The 15,502-nt window shown below is 61.5% G+C and overlaps 1 protein-coding gene across 3 annotated transcripts in view; it reads right to left on the reverse strand.

The window, feature by feature from the left end:
- DLG4 (discs large MAGUK scaffold protein 4) overlaps window positions 1-15,502 on the reverse strand; it is a 740,755-nt gene that overhangs the window by 163,931 nt on the left and 561,322 nt on the right. The window contains exon 1 of one of the 3 annotated variants that reach the window (XM_078671186.1): window positions 12,975-13,186. The exons of the other annotated variants lie outside the window; for them this stretch is intronic. Coding sequence (XP_078527312.1) covers window positions 12,975-13,064 — 90 coding nt within the window. The 5' untranslated portion in view covers window positions 13,065-13,186. Of the gene's footprint in view, window positions 1-12,974; window positions 13,187-15,502 lie in introns of those variants that run through there. 3 annotated transcript variants of the gene reach the window in all.

The following is a 15,502-nucleotide window of genomic DNA, read 5'->3' on the forward strand; positions in this document are numbered from 1 at the left end:
CAGTGGCCAGCACCACACCTGCTGCCGGGGGGCAGTGGCCAGCACCACACCTGCTGCCGGGGGGCAGTGGCCAGCACCACACCTGCTGCCGGGGGCAGTGGCCAGCACCACACCTGCTGCCGGGGGGCAGTGGCCAGCACCACACCTGCTGCCGGGGGGCAGTGGCCAGCACCACACCTGCTCCAGGGGGCAGTGGCCATGGCCAGCACCACACCTGCTGCCGGGGGGCAGTGGCCAGCACCACACCTGCTGCCGGGGGGGCAGTGGCCAGCACCACACCTGCTGCCGGGGGGCAGTGGCCAGCACCACACCTGCTGCCGGGGGGCAGTGGCCAGCACCACACCTGCTGCCGGGGGGCAGTGGCCAGCACCACACCTGCTGCCGGGGGGCAGTGGCCAGCACCACACCTGCTGCCGGGGGGCAGTGGCGACCACCACACCTGCTCCAGGGGGGCAGTGGCCAGCACCACACCTGCTGCCGGGGGGCAGTGGCCAGCACCACACCTGCTGCCGGGGGGCAGTGGCCAGCAGCACACCTGCTGCCGGGGGGCAGTGGCCAGCACCACACCTGCTGCCGGGGGGCAGTGGCGACCACCACACCTGCTCCAGGGGGGCAGTGGCCAGCACCACACCTGCTGCCGGGGGGCAGTGGCCAGCACCACACCTGCTGCCGGGGGGCAGTGGCCAGCACCACACCTGCTGCCGGGGGGCAGTGGCCAGCACCACACCTGCTGCCGGGGGGCAGTGGCCAGCAGCACACCTGCTGCCGGTGGGCAGCACACCTGCTGCCGGGGGGCAGTGGCCAGCAACACATCTGCTGCCGGGGGGCAGTGGCCAGCAGCACACCTGCTGCCGGGGGGCAGTGGCCAGCAGCACACCTGCTGCCGGGGGGCAGTGGCCAGCAGCACACCTGCTGCCGGGGGGCAGTGGCCAGCAGCACACCTGCTGCCGGGGGGGCAGTGGCCAGCACCACACCTGCCCCAGGGGGCAGTGGCGAGCTCCACGCCTGCCCCAGGGGGCAGTGGCGAGCTCCACGCCTGCCCCAGGGGGCAGTGGAGAGGTCCACGCCTGCCCCAGGGGGCAGTGGCGAGCTCCACGCCTGTCCCAGGGGGCAGTGGCGAGCTCCACGCCTGCTCCAGGGGGCAGTGGCGAGCTCCACGCCTGCTCCAGGGGGCAGTGGCGAGCTCCACGCCTGCCCCAGGGGGCAGTGGCGACCACCACACCTGCTCCAGGGGGCAGTGGCGAGCTCCACGCCTGCCCCAGGGGGCAGTGGTGACCACCACACCTGCCGCAGAGGGCAGTGGCGAGCTCCACGCCTGTCCCAGGGGGCAGTGGCGAGCTCCACGCCTGTCCCAGGGGGCAGTGGCGAGCTCCACGCCTGTCCCAGGGGGCAGTGGTGGCGAGCTCCACGCCTGTCCCAGGGGGCAGTGGTGGCGAGCTCCACGCCTGTCCCAGGGGGCAGTGGTGGCGAGCTCCACGCCTGTCCCAGGGGGCAGTGGTGGCGAGCTCCACGCCTGTCCCAGGGGGCAGTGGTGGCGAGTTCCACGCCTGTCCCAGGGGGCAGTGGCGAGCTCCACGCCTGCTCCAGGGGGCAGTGGCAACCACCACGCCTGCTCCAGGGGGCAGTGGCGAGCTCCACGCCTGCCCCAGGGGGCAGTGGGGACCACCACACCTGCCGCAGAGGGCAGTGGCGAGCACCACACCTGCCGCAGAGGGCAGTGGCGAGCACCACACCTGTTGCAGAGGGCAGTGGCGAGCACCACACCTGTTGCAGAGGGCAGTGGCGAGCACCACACCTGTTGCAGAGGGCAGTGGCGAGCACCACACCTGTTGCAGAGGGCAGTGGCGAGCACCACACCTGCTGCAGAGGGCAGTAAGTCTACAAACTGTCCATCATAAGACGTGGGTTGTGAGCTGCCCTTTTGCTGGAGAGGCGAGTTTGTGAGAGCTGTACTAGGGCAGTAGCAGCTATGGGCAGTTCAGCACCATGCCCACTGAAGAGCCCCTGCTCTCTGTGAGACCCACGCACAGCTCCATCAATGCACCTCTCTCTAGGCCTACAGAGGCCCTGCTCTCAGTGAGACCCACGCACAACTCTATCGATGCACCTCTCTCTAGCCCTGCAGAGCCCCTGCTCTCAGTGAGACCCATGCACAGCTCCATCAATGCACCTCCCTAGGCCTGCAGAGCCCCTGCTCTCAGTGAGACCCATGCACAGCTCCATCAATGCACCTCTCTCTAGGCCTGCAGAGCCCCTGCTCTCAGTGAGACCCATGCACAGCTCCATCAATTCACCTCCCTAGGCCTGCAGAGCCCCTGCTCTCAGTGAGACCCATGCACAGCTCCATCAATGCACCTCTCTCCAGCCCTGCAGAGCTCCTGCTCTCAGTGAGACCCACGCACAGCTCTGTCAATGCACCTCTCTCTAGCCCTGCAAAGCCCCTGCTCTCAGAGAGACCCACACACAGCTCTATCGATGCACCTCTCTCTAGCCCTGCAGAGCCCCTGCTCTCAGTGAGACCCATGCACAGCTCCATCAATGCACCTCTCTCCAGCCCTGCAGAGCTCCTGCTCTCAGTGAGACTCACGCACAGCTCCATCAAGGCACCTCTCTCTAGCCCTGCAGAGCCCCTGCTCTCAGTGAGACCCATGCACAGCTCCATCAATGTACCTCCCTAGGCCTGCAGAGCCCCTGCTCTGTGAGACCCATGCACAGCTCCATCAATGTACCTCCCTAGGCCTGCAGAGCCCCTGCTCTGTGAGACCCATGCAGAGCTCCATCAATGCACCTCTCTCTAGCCCTGCAGAGCCCCTGCTCTCTCAGTGAGACCCATGCACAGCTCCATCAATGCACCTCTCTCTAGCCCTGCAGAGCCCCTGCTCTCAGTGAGACCCATGCACAGCTACATCAATGCACCTCTCTAGGCCTGCAGAGCCCCTGCTCTCTCAGTGAGACCCATGCACAGCTCCATCAATGCACCTCTCTCTAGCCCTGCAGAGCCCCTGCTCTCAGTGAGACCCATGCCCACCTCCATCAATGCACCTCTCTCTAGGCCTGCAGAGCCCCTGCTCTCAGTGAGACCCATGCCCAGCTCCATCAATGCACCTCTCTCTAGGCCTGCAGAGGCCCTGCTCTCAGTGAGACCCATGCACAGCTCCATCAATGCACCTCTCTCTAGGCCTGCAGAGCCCCTGCTCTCAGTGAGACCCACGCACAGCTCTGTCAATGCACCTCTCTCTAGGCCTGCAGAGCCCATTCTCTCTCTCAGAGAGACCCACACACAGCTCTGGCAATGCACCTCTCTCGGTGAGACCCATGCACAGCTCCATCAGTGCACCTCTCTCTAGGCCTGCAGAGCCATGCTCTCAGTGAGACCCACGCACAGCTCCATCAATGCACCTCTCTCTAGGCCTGCAGAGCCATGCTCTCAGTGAGACCCACGCACAGCTCCATCAATGCACCTCTCTCTAGGCCTGCAGAGCCCCTGCTCTCTCGGTGAGACCCACGCACAGCTCCATCAATGCACCTCTCTCTAGGCCTGCAGAGCCCCTGCTCTCAGTGAGACCCATGCACAGCTCTGTCAATGCACCTCCCTAGGCCTGCAGAGCCCCTGCTCTCAGTGAGACCCATGCACAGCTCCATCAATGCACCTCTCTCCAGCCCTGCAGAGCTCCTGCTCTCAGTGAGACCCATGCACAGCTCCATCAATGCACCTCTCTCCAGCCCTGCAGAGCTCCTGCTCTCAGTGAGACCCATGCACAGCTCCATCAATGCACCTCTCTCTAGGCCTGCAGAGCCATGCTCTCAGTGAGACCCATGCACAGCTCTGTCAATGCACCTCTCTCTAGGCCTGCAGAGCCCATGCTCTCTCAGAGAGACCCACGCACAGCTCTGTCAATGCACCTCTCTCTAGGCCTGCAGAGCCCCTGCTCTCTGTGAGACCCACGCACAGCTCTGTCAATGCACCTCTCTCTAGCCCTGCAAAGCCCCTGCTCTCGGTGAGACCCACGCACAGCTTCATCAATGCACCTCTCTCTAGGCCTGCAGATCCCCTGCTCTCAGTGAGAGACCCACGCACAGCTCCATCAATGCACCTCTCTAGCCCTGCAAAGCCCCTGCTCTCGGTGAGACCCACGCACAGCTCCATCAATGCACCTCTCTCTAGGCCTGCAGAGCCATGCTCTCAGAGAGACCCACGCACAGCTCTGTCAATGCACCTCTCTCTAGCCCTGCAAAGCCCCTGCTCTCGGTGAGACCCACGCACAGCTCTGTCAATGCACCTCTCTCGGTGAGACCCACGCACAGCTCTGTCAATGCACCTCTCTCTAGGCCTGCAGAGCCCCTGCTCTGAGTGAGACCCACGCACAGCTCTGTCAATGCACCTCTCTCTAGGCCTGCAGAGCCCATTCTCTCTCAGAGAGACCCACACACAGCTCTGGCAATGCACCTCTCTCGGTGAGACCCACGCACAGCTCCATCAATGCACCTCTCTCTAGGCCTGCAGAGCCCATGCTCTCTCAGAGAGACCCACGCACAGCTCTGTCAATGCACCTCTCTCGGTGAGACCCACGCACAGCTCCATCAATGCACCTCTCTCTAGCCCTGCAAAGCCCCTGCTCTCAGTGAGACCCACGCACAGCTCTGTCAATGCACCTCTCTCGGTGAGACCCACGCACAGCTCTGTCAATGCACCTCTCTCGGTGAGACCCATGCACAGCTCCATCAATGCACCTCTCTCTAGGCCTGCAGAGCCCCTGCTCTCAGAGAGACCCACGCACAGCTCCGTCGATGCACCTCTCTCTAGGCCTGCAGAGCCCCTGCTCTCAGAGAGACCCACGCACAGCTCCATCAATGCACCTCTCTAGCCCTGCAGAGCCCCTGCTCTCGGTGAGACCCACGCACAGCTCTGTCAATGCACCTCTCTCTAGGCCTGCAGAGCCCCTGCTCTCAGAGACCCACGCACAGCTCCATCAATGCACCTCTCTAGCCCTGCAGAGCCCCTGCTCTCAGTGAGACCCATGCACAGCTCTGTCAATGCACCTCTCTCTAGGCCTGCAGAGCCCCTGCTCTCTGTGAGACCCACGCACAGCTCCGTCAATGCACCTCTCTAGCCCTGCAGAGCCCCTGCTCTCAGTGAGACCCACGCACAGCTCTGTCAATGCACCTCTCTCGGTGAGACCCACGCACAGCTCCGTCAATGCACCTCTCTAGCCCTGCAGAGCCCCTGCTCTCAGTGAGACCCACGCACGGCTCTGTCAATGCACCTCTCTCTAGCCCTGCAAAGCCCCTGCTCTCAGTGAGACCCATGCACAGCTCTGTCAATGCACCTCTCTCTAGGCCTGCAGAGCCATGCTCTCAGTGAGACCCACGCACAGCTCCATCAATGCACCTCTCTCTAGGCCTGCAGAGCCCCTGCTCTCTGTGAGACCCACGCACAGCTCTGTCAATGCACCTCTCTCGGTGAGACCCACGCACAGCTCTGTCAATGCACCTCTCTCTAGCCCTGCAAAGCCCCTGCTCTCGGTGAGACCCACGCACAGCTCTGTCAATGCACCTCTCTCTAGGCCTGCAGAGCCCCTGCTCTCAGTGAGACCCACGCACAGCTCCATCAATGCACCTCTCTCTAGCCCTGCAAAGCCCCTGCTCTCGGTGATACTCACGCACAGCTCTGTCAATGCACCTCCCTAGGCCTGCAGAGCCATGCTCTCAGTGAGACCCACGCACAGCTCTGTCAATGCACCTCTCTCTAGGCCTGCAAAGCCCCTGCTCTTGGTGAGACCCACGCACAGCTCTGTCAATGCACCTCTCTCTAGGCCTGCAGAGCCCCTGCTCTCGGTGAGACCCACGCACAGCTCCATCAATGCACCTCTCTCTAGGCCTGCAGAGCCATGCTCTCAGAGAGACCCACGCACAGCTCTGTCAATGCACCTCTCTTTAGCCCTGCAAAGCCCCTGCTCTCGGTGAGACCCATGCACAGCTCCATCAATGCACCTCTCTCTAGGCCTGCAGAGCCCCTGCTCTCGGTGAGACCCATGCACAGCTCCATCAATGCACCTCTCTCTAGGCCTGCAGAGCCCCTGCTCTCTCAGTGAGACCCATGCACAGCTCCATCAATGCACCTCTCTCTAGCCCTGCAGAGCCCGTGCTCTCAGTGAGACTCACGCACAGCTCTGTCAATGCACCTCTCTCTAGGCCTGCAAAGCCCCTGCTCTCGGTGAGACCCACGCACAGTTCTGTCAATGCACCTCTCTCTAGGCCTGCAAAGCCCCTGCTCTCGGTGAGACCCACGCACAGCTCTGTCAATGCACCTCTCTCTAGGCCTGCAAAGCCCCTGCTCTCGGTGAGACCCACGCACAGCTCCGTCAGTGCACCTCTCTCTAGGCCTACAGAGGCCCTGCTCTCAGTGAGACCCACGCACAGCTCTGTCAATGCACCTCTCTCTAGCCCTGCAAAGCCCCTGCTCTCGGTGAGACCCACGCACAGCTCTGTCAATGCACCTCTCTCTAGGCCTGCAGAGCCATGCTCTCAGTGAGACCCATGCACAGCTCTGTCAATGCACCTCTCTCTAGGCCTGCAGAGCCATGCTCTCAGTGAGACCCATGCACAGCTCCGTCGATGCACCTCTCTCTAGGCCTGCAGAGCCCCTGCTCTCGGTGAGACCCACGCACAGCTCCGTCAGTGCACCTCTCTCTAGGCCTACAGAGGCCCTGCTCTCAGTGAGACCCACGCACAGCTCTGTCAATGCACCTCTCTCTAGCCCTGCAAAGCCCCTGCTCTCGGTGAGACCCACGCACAGCTCTGTCAATGCACCTCTCTCTAGGCCTGCAGAGCCATGCTCTCGGTGAGACCCATGCACAGCTCCATCAATGCACCTCTCTCTAGGCCTGCAGAGCCCCTGCTCTCGGTGAGACCCATGCACAGCTCCATCAATGCACCTCTCTCTAGGCCTGCAGAGCCCCTGCTCTCTCAGTGAGACCCATGCACAGCTCCATCAATGCACCTCTCTCTAGCCCTGCAGAGCCCGTGCTCTCAGTGAGACTCACGCACAGCTCTGTCAATGCACCTCTCTCTAGGCCTGCAAAGCCCCTGCTCTCGGTGAGACCCACGCACAGTTCTGTCAATGCACCTCTCTCTAGGCCTGCAAAGCCCCTGCTCTCGGTGAGACCCACGCACAGCTCTGTCAATGCACCTCTCTCTGTGCCTGCAGAGCCCCTGCTCTCAGTGAGACCCACGCACAGCTCCATCAATGCACCTCTCTCTAGGCCTGCAGAGCCATGCTCTCAGTGAGACCCACGCACAGCTCCATCAATGCACCTCTCTCTAGGCCTGCAGAGCCCCTGCTCTCAGTGAGACCCACGCACAGCTCCATCAATGCACCTCTCTCTAGGCCTGCAGAGCCCCTGCTCTCAGTGAGACCCACGCACAGCTCCATCAATGCACCTCTCTCTAGCCCTGCAGAGCCCCTGCTCTCAGTGAGACCCACGCACAGCTCCATCAATGCACCTCTCTCTAGGCCTGCAGAGCCCCTGCTCTCAGTGAGACCCATGCACAGCTCTGTCAATGCACCTCTCTCTAGCCCTGCAGAGCCATGCTCTCAGTGAGACCCACGCACAGCTCCATCAATGCACCTCTCTCTAGGCCTGCAGAGCCCCTGCTCTCGGTGAGACCCACGCACAGCTCTGTCAATGCACCTCTCTCTTGCCCTGCAAAGCCCCTGCTCTCGGTGAGACCCACGCACAGCTCTGTCAATGCACCTCTCTCTAGGCCTGCAGAGCCCCTGCTCTCAGTGAGACCCATGCACAGCTCTGTCAATGCACCTCTCTCTAGCCCTGCAGAGCCATGCTCTCAGTGAGACCCACGCACAGCTCCATCAATGCACCTCTCTCTAGGCCTGCAGAGCCCCTGCTCTCGGTGAGACCCACGCACAGCTCTGTCAATGCACCTCTCTCTAGCCCTGCAAAGCCCCTGCTCTCGGTGAGACCCACGCACAGCTCCATCAATGCACCTCTCTCTAGGCCTGCAGAGCCATGCTCTCTCAGTGAGACCCATGCACAGCTCCATCAATGCACCTCTCTCTAGGCCTGCAGAGCCCCTGCTCTCTCAGTGAGACCCATGCACAGCTCCATCAATGCACCTCTCTCTAGCCCTGCAGAGCCCGTGCTCTCAGTGAGACTCACGCACAGCTCTGTCAATGCACCTCTCTCTAGGCCTGCAAAGCCCCTGCTCTCGGTGAGACCCACTCACAGTTCTGTCAATGCACCTCTCTCTAGGCCTGCAAAGCCCCTGCTCTCGGTGAGACCCACGCACAGCTCTGTCAATGCACCTCTCTCTAGGCCTGCAAAGCCCCTGCTCTCGGTGAGACCCACGCACAGCTCCGTCAGTGCACCTCTCTCTAGGCCTACAGAGGCCCTGCTCTCAGTGAGACCCACGCACAGCTCTGTCAATGCACCTCTCTCTAGGCCTGCAGAGCCATGCTCTCAGTGAGACCCACGCACAGCTCTGTCAATGCACCTCTCTCTAGGCCTGCAGAGCCATGCTCTCAGTGAGACCCATGCACAGCTCCGTCGATGCACCTCTCTCTAGGCCTGCAGAGCCCCTGCTCTCGGTGAGACCCACGCACAACTCTGTCAATGCACCTCTCTCTGTGCCTGCAGAGCCCCTGCTCTCAGTGAGACCCACGCACAGCTCCATCAATGCACCTCTCTCTAGGCCTGCAGAGCCATGCTCTCAGTGAGACCCACGCACAGCTCCATCAATGCACCTCTCTCTAGACCTGCAGAGCCCCTGCTCTCAGTGAGACCCACGCACAGCTCCATCAATGCACCTCTCTCTAGGCCTGCAGAGCCCCTGCTCTCAGTGAGACCCACGCACAGCTCCATCAATGCACCTCTCTCTAGCCCTGCAGAGCCCCTGCTCTCAGTGAGACCCACGCACAGCTCCATCAATGCACCTCTCTCTAGGCCTGCAGAGCCCCTGCTCTCAGTGAGACCCATGCACAGCTCTGTCAATGCACCTCTCTCTAGCCCTGCAGAGCCATGCTCTCAGTGAGACCCACGCACAGCTCCATCAATGCACCTCTCTCTAGGCCTGCAGAGCCCCTGCTCTCGGTGAGACCCACGCACAGCTCTGTCAATGCACCTCTCTCTTGCCCTGCAAAGCCCCTGCTCTCGGTGAGACCCACGCACAGCTCTGTCAATGCACCTCTCTCTAGGCCTGCAGAGCCCCTGCTCTCAGTGAGACCCATGCACAGCTCTGTCAATGCACCTCTCTCTAGCCCTGCAGAGCCATGCTCTCAGTGAGACCCACGCACAGCTCCATCAATGCACCTCTCTCTAGGCCTGCAGAGCCCCTGCTCTCGGTGAGACCCACGCACAGCTCTGTCAATGCACCTCTCTCTAGCCCTGCAAAGCCCCTGCTCTCGGTGAGACCCACGCACAGCTCCATCAATGCACCTCTCTCTAGGCCTGCAGAGCCATGCTCTCAGTGAGACCCACGCACAGCTCCATCAATGCACCTCTCTCTAGGCCTGCAGAGCCCCTGCTCTCGGTGAGACCCACGCACAGCTCTGTCAATGCACCTCTCTCTAGCCCTGCAAAGCCCCTGCTCTCGGTGAGACCCACGCACAGCTCTGTCAATGCACCTCTCTCTAGGCCTGCAGAGCCCCTGCTCTCGGTGAGACCCACGCACAGCTCTGTCAATGCACCTCCCTAGGCCTGCAGAGCCATGCTCTCAGAGAGACACACGCACAGCTCTGTCAATGCACCTCTCTCTAGGCCTGCAGAGCCCCTGCTCTCAGTGAGACCCATGCACAGCTCTGTCAATGCACCTCTCTCTAGCCCTGCAGAGCCATGCTCTCAGTGAGACCCACGCACAGCTCCATCAATGCACCTCTCTCTAGGCCTGCAGAGCCCCTGCTCTCGGTGAGACCCACGCACAGCTCTGTCAATGCACCTCTCTCTAGCCCTGCAAAGCCCCTGCTCTCGGTGAGACCCACGCACAGCTCTGTCAATGCACCTCTCTCTAGGCCTGCAGAGCCCCTGCTCTCGGTGAGACCCACGCACAGCTCTGTCAATGCACCTCTCTCTAGCCCTGCAGAGCCCCTGCTCTCAGTGAGACCCACGCACAGCTCCATCAATGCACCTCTCTCTAGGCCTGCAGAGCCCCTGCTCTCAGAGAGACCCACGCACAGCTCTGTCAATGCACCTCTCTCTAGCCCTGCAAAGCCCCTGCTCTCGGTGAGACCCATGCACAGCTCCATCAATGCACCTCTCTCTAGGCCTGCAGAGCCCCTGCTCTCAGTGAGACCCATGCACAGCTCTGTCAATGCACCTCTCTCTAGGCCTGCAGAGCCATGCTCTCAGTGAGACCCACGCACAGCTCCATCAATGCACCTCTCTCTAGGCCTGCAGAGCCCCTGCTCTCGGTGAGACCCACGCACAGCTCTGTCAATGCACCTCTCTCTAGCCCTGCAAAGCCCCTGCTCTCGGTGAGACCCACGCACAGCTCTGTCAATGCACCTCTCTCTAGGCCTGCAGAGCCCCTGCTCTTGGTGAGACCCACGCACAGCTCTGTCAATGCACCTCTCTCTAGGCCTGCAGAGCCCCTGCTCTCAGTGAGACCCACGCGCAGCTCCATCAATGCACCTCTCTCTAGGCCTGCAGAGCCCCTGCTCTCAGAGAGACCCACGCACAGCTCCATCAATGCACCTTCCTAGGCCTGCAGAGCCATGCTCTCAGTGAGACCCATGCACAGCTCTGTCAATGCACCTCTCTCTAGGCCTGCAGAGCCCCTGCTCTCAGTGAGACCCATGCACAGCTCCATCAATGCACCTCTCTCCAGCCCTGCAGAGCTCCTGCTCTCAGTGAGACCCACGCACAGCTCTGTCAATGCACCTCTCTCTAGGCCTGCAGAGCCATGCTCTCAGTGAGACCCATGCACAGCTCTGTCAATGCACCTCTCTCTAGGCCTGCAGAGCCATGCTCTCAGTGAGACCCATGCACAGCTCTGTCAATGCACCTCTCTCTAGGCCTGCAGAGCCATGCTCTCTTGGTTATACACAGTGTACCCCAGTCCTGCTGTGCTCCTCTAAGGCCTAATCACTGCTTGCTGATGCACCTCAAGCATCACCGGAGCAACCCAGAGAATCCCTCACAGAGACCTCCCCTTATTTTTGCACTCCCCCACCCCGCCTTGTGCAGAAACACTGCACATTCAGCACCTGCTGCTGGCTGGGAGTTGGGGTTCATACATAAACACACACGTTTACTTATGCCACACCCATTTATCACTACAGTGCAAAGGTCACGTGACATGTTATTTTACTATAGAGTAGATTAACTTGTGAACTCCCTCCTGACAGGCTCAGACTCCTTTGTTGCAGTCATTCTATATGTGAAATCAACCGGGTCCCTCTTACATGTGTAGTCAATAAACTGCTACCCCTGACCTGCATTTAACCCCTCACATTCTGAATCAATACCTCAGTGTGCGCATGTGCTTTAAGCATCCAAGCAGGTCCCTCGGGTTGTTCACCATGACACCTCAGTTTGGAACCTGCCATATGCAAATCAGTCTTGACCCTGGTCCAATGGGAACAGTCCAGCCCGAACTGCCAGGCCAGGTCCTCTCTGGACCGGAAACAAGTATCCTGGGACCGGTTTCATCGCCCTAGTGATAGGCTCATCAGTTGGGTACAGCTTGGTTCCAGTGGCACAGTGAACGCGGGACCCACGTCTGGGCATCTGTGGCACACTGAGGGCATCATAAACATGATGGGTGGAAGGCTTGCATTAATCTCAGCCACTTGCAATGGCTCAGGCCGCATTCCAATCCATCCTTTTTCGCCCACCGTGCCACCTCAGATTAGACCAAGCCATATGCAAATCAGTCTTGACCCTGCTCCAATGGGAACAATCCAGCCCGAACTGCCAATTCTTGTCTTTCATGCGCCTCAGATTTTCCCTGCACCCCAGTTCTTCCTGTACTTGTTCATCATGCCCTCTGTGCCGCCAGCTCTCCCACGTGCCCCCACCCAGCAGCTCTCTCCCTCCTCACTCTGCCCCCTTCTCTCCAGCTCTTGCCCCAGGGCTTTCCCCACTCTCCAGATCTTACGTCTCCTCGACAGCTCTTCTGCCTGTACTTTCCTTCCTTTTCTGAGCACTTTCTCCTATCTCCATATCGCCCCCTGCACCCTGGCTCTCCCCTCTCACTCGATAACATCCCTCCCCCCCTGGCTCTCCCCTCTCACTCCAGATCACCCTCTCCACCCTATTTCTTCCCTTTAACTCCTTAACACCTTCACCCTATATTTTCTCTCTAACTCAATAACACCCCCTCCAAACTGGCCCCTCCCTCTTTTCCAAGCTCTTTTCCCCTCATCCCCCTTACTCCCCGTGCCCAGGCCTTCACTCTACCCTGCGAATTCCCCATACCTCCCAGCTCCCCCATACCTCCCTGCTCCCCCATACCTCCCTGCTCCCCCATACCTCCCAGCTCCCCCATACCTCCCTGCTCCCCCATACCTCCCTGCTCCCCCATACCTCCAGCTCCCCCATACCTCCCAGCTCCCCCATACCTCCCAGCTCCCCCATACCTCCCAGCTCCCCCATACCTCCCTGCTCCCCCATACCTCCCTGCTCCCCCATACCTCCCTGCTCCCCATACCTCTGCACCCCCTCCTCCCAGAGCTGCTTCCTGCCCCCGTTCTCCCCAGCACCATCTCTTCGCCCCAATCCTCGCCTCTTCTCCCCTGCCTCATATATATATCCCCTTGCCCCTTTGTCGCCCCCGCCCCACAGGTGTTGCTTCTCAGCTGTTCTCCCCCCCATGGCCGCCACCCCACTCCGCTCTCTGCGACTCAACTCTCCCACCTGCTGCGCATCTCTCTCCGGTCTCCCTCCAAGCCCCCCCCCTTCCTTCCTCGTTCCCCCCCACCCCAGTGTCCCCCCCTCTCATCGCCCGCCCCACCACCTTACCGCCTGCAGGTGCCGCTCCTTCTTGGCCTTGCGCACGTTGTCGATGAATCGCCGGCCCATCTTCTTGGCGTACCACACAGACACGAACATCGCCGAGGGGCCCCGGCGGAGGCGGGCGGGGGCTCACCGAGGGCTGGGGCTCCTCTCACGGCCCCAGCGTGGATCGGCGCATCGCTCCCCCAGGGCGTCCTGCAGCACTCCCGGTGCTTCGCGGCGCTTGGTTTGCGCGGAGTGTCCGTGCGCCTTCAGGGTGGGCTCCGCCGCCCCCACACGCTGTTGCTCACCCCTCCGGTACAGCACCTGCAGGGCCCTCCGATCCACAGACCTGCCCTCCTGCGCACTCACGCGCGTCCTCCGCTCCTGCTGGCTCCTCTGCTGCGCACCTGTCCAGGTGCTGCGCTCTCTTACTTGCGCGCCTTCCGTCCGCTACGGCTCAGTCCTGCTGGGACATTCCCTATTCCCCTGCGCGATGCTCTGGCGCACCTCTCCAGGCGCTGAGCTCTTTCTTGCGCGCCCTCTAGTATGGCACAGTCCAGCTGGGTTCTCTGCTGCGCACCTCCCCAGGCGCTGCACGCTCTGCGCGCCCTCCGGTAGGGGCAGTTCCGCTAGGTCCGCTTTTGCACGGACCTACCGTCTTCTCCTGCGCACCTCTCCAGGCGCTGCGCTTTCTTGCGCGTCCACAGGTACAGCACGGTCCAGGTGGGTCCAGGCGCTGCGCACCACTCCAGGCGCTGCGCTTTCTTGTGCGCCCTCTGGTATGGCACGGTCCTGAGGGGTCCAGGCGCTGCCGCGCCCACTGGTATGGCACGGTCCTGATGAGTCCAGGCGCTGCGCACCTCTCCAGGCGCTACGCTCTTCCTTGCGCGCCCTCCAAATGGGTCTCTCCTGGATGGACCCCCCTCCTCTGCGCACCTCTCCCGGCGCTGCGCGTCCTGCTCTGGACAGTCCGGCGCTCTGCGCGCCTCCCCCGCGTCTCTCGCTCTACACTCCGAGGCTGGAGGGGCTACGGCAGGGTTTGCTGCATTCAGACACCCACGAGGGGAAGGCGGGGGCAGCGTCAGGGCAAGACGGAGAGGTTGGAACTGCTCAGGCAAAGAACGACAAGGAATGCGTAAAGCGCCTTCAGCACCACGGCCGCCTCTAGGCGCGTTTATAACAGGTGTTTGTCCTCTTCCAACTCACGGCCATGGTTTTATCGACCCCCGAAAGATGAGCGGACCCCGTCTGGATATGGACTCCTGTGCGTGGAGCGGGCGCACGACCCCCTGGCTATGACTGGGGGCGGAACCTGCGACCCCCGGGCCACCACAGATCTCCGCAGCAAATGCGCGGACGCACTGAGCTGTCCGGCCGGAGCTCTGACCTGCACCTGTGCCCCGCAGCTGTGCCCGGATGGCTCTGCAGCTGGAGAGGCGACCCCCGGGCAGAGGCTCGGGGGCACCAGCCGGGGGAGGCTGCCCCTCACCTCTTGGAGGTGGGAGAAGCGGGGGTCGCCGTCACAGGGAGGGCGCAGCGCCGGTACCGGCCACGGTGCCTTGAGAGGGGGGATAGGGTGAGGGATGGGAGAGCCAGCCACAGGCAGGGCTGAGAGGAGGCTGCTGCTGTCCCGTGGTCCCCGGGCTGTGAGGGTGGAGCTGTGCCTGGGTCTGCGCCCCTCCCCCCGTCTTACACACAAACAGCACCCACCCCACGGCCCTCCGTGTGCACACGTCACACTCCCACAGCGCCCCCTGCCGGACACACGGCGCGTCCGACAGGTGTCATAGCCTCCTTTCCGGAAGAGCGCCCTCCCCGGGTTTAGAATCGCTTTTAAGTGCAAAAGGTGCTCTCAATTAGAGCCCTGAGCAATCCATTCATTCACACACTCACTCCCTCCCATTGACGGGCATCCATGCACCCCCAGCGGCGGGAGGGGGTGCGCCAAGCAAGTCGTGGGGGCACGGAGAGTGTCTTAGAGGCGGGGGTTATAACGTGTGTGGGGGGGGGGGGGTGTTAGCAGGAGATCGGGGTGTCCGCAGTTCTTGTAGGGCTTTTAGGGTTGGTTTCCATTGAAATAATGAAGGACTACAAGTTCCAGAATGCAAAGGGAACAGAGCTCTGAGGCTCACGCCCGACATGGAAAAATACAGGAGCTCCTAACCCCTCCCTTCTCACTCCTCCTCCTCGCCCCCATCGCCCCCTGCTCCCCATCACTTCTATACGGTGCTGCGCCCCCGCACGGCTGCCCACGCGGGGCGTGTCCACAACCCCCTCTCGGGTCCGCCTCTCACACATGGACACGCCCACAGGTCGGAGGGAGGACCCGGACTGGAGCCCGGTGCCCTGGGCTGGACTCTGAGCCCTCCCCACACATGACGAGTCACGTCGCGTGGCTGTGTTATTACCCGCAGTGCTTTAAATGGGCCGGTACTGTCCCGTACGGATTACCGGCACTTAATAATGTTGAGAAGGAAAGTACCGGCACTTCTGAAGAGAAATGCTATACCTTTAATTGGAGAGTACATGCACTTCTCAGAAACAAGCAGGTA

The sequence above is a fragment of the Lissotriton helveticus genome, chromosome 12 (genome assembly GCF_964261635.1).
Source record: "Lissotriton helveticus chromosome 12, aLisHel1.1, whole genome shotgun sequence".
In the NCBI taxonomy this organism is placed as follows: domain Eukaryota; kingdom Metazoa; phylum Chordata; class Amphibia; order Caudata; family Salamandridae; genus Lissotriton; species Lissotriton helveticus.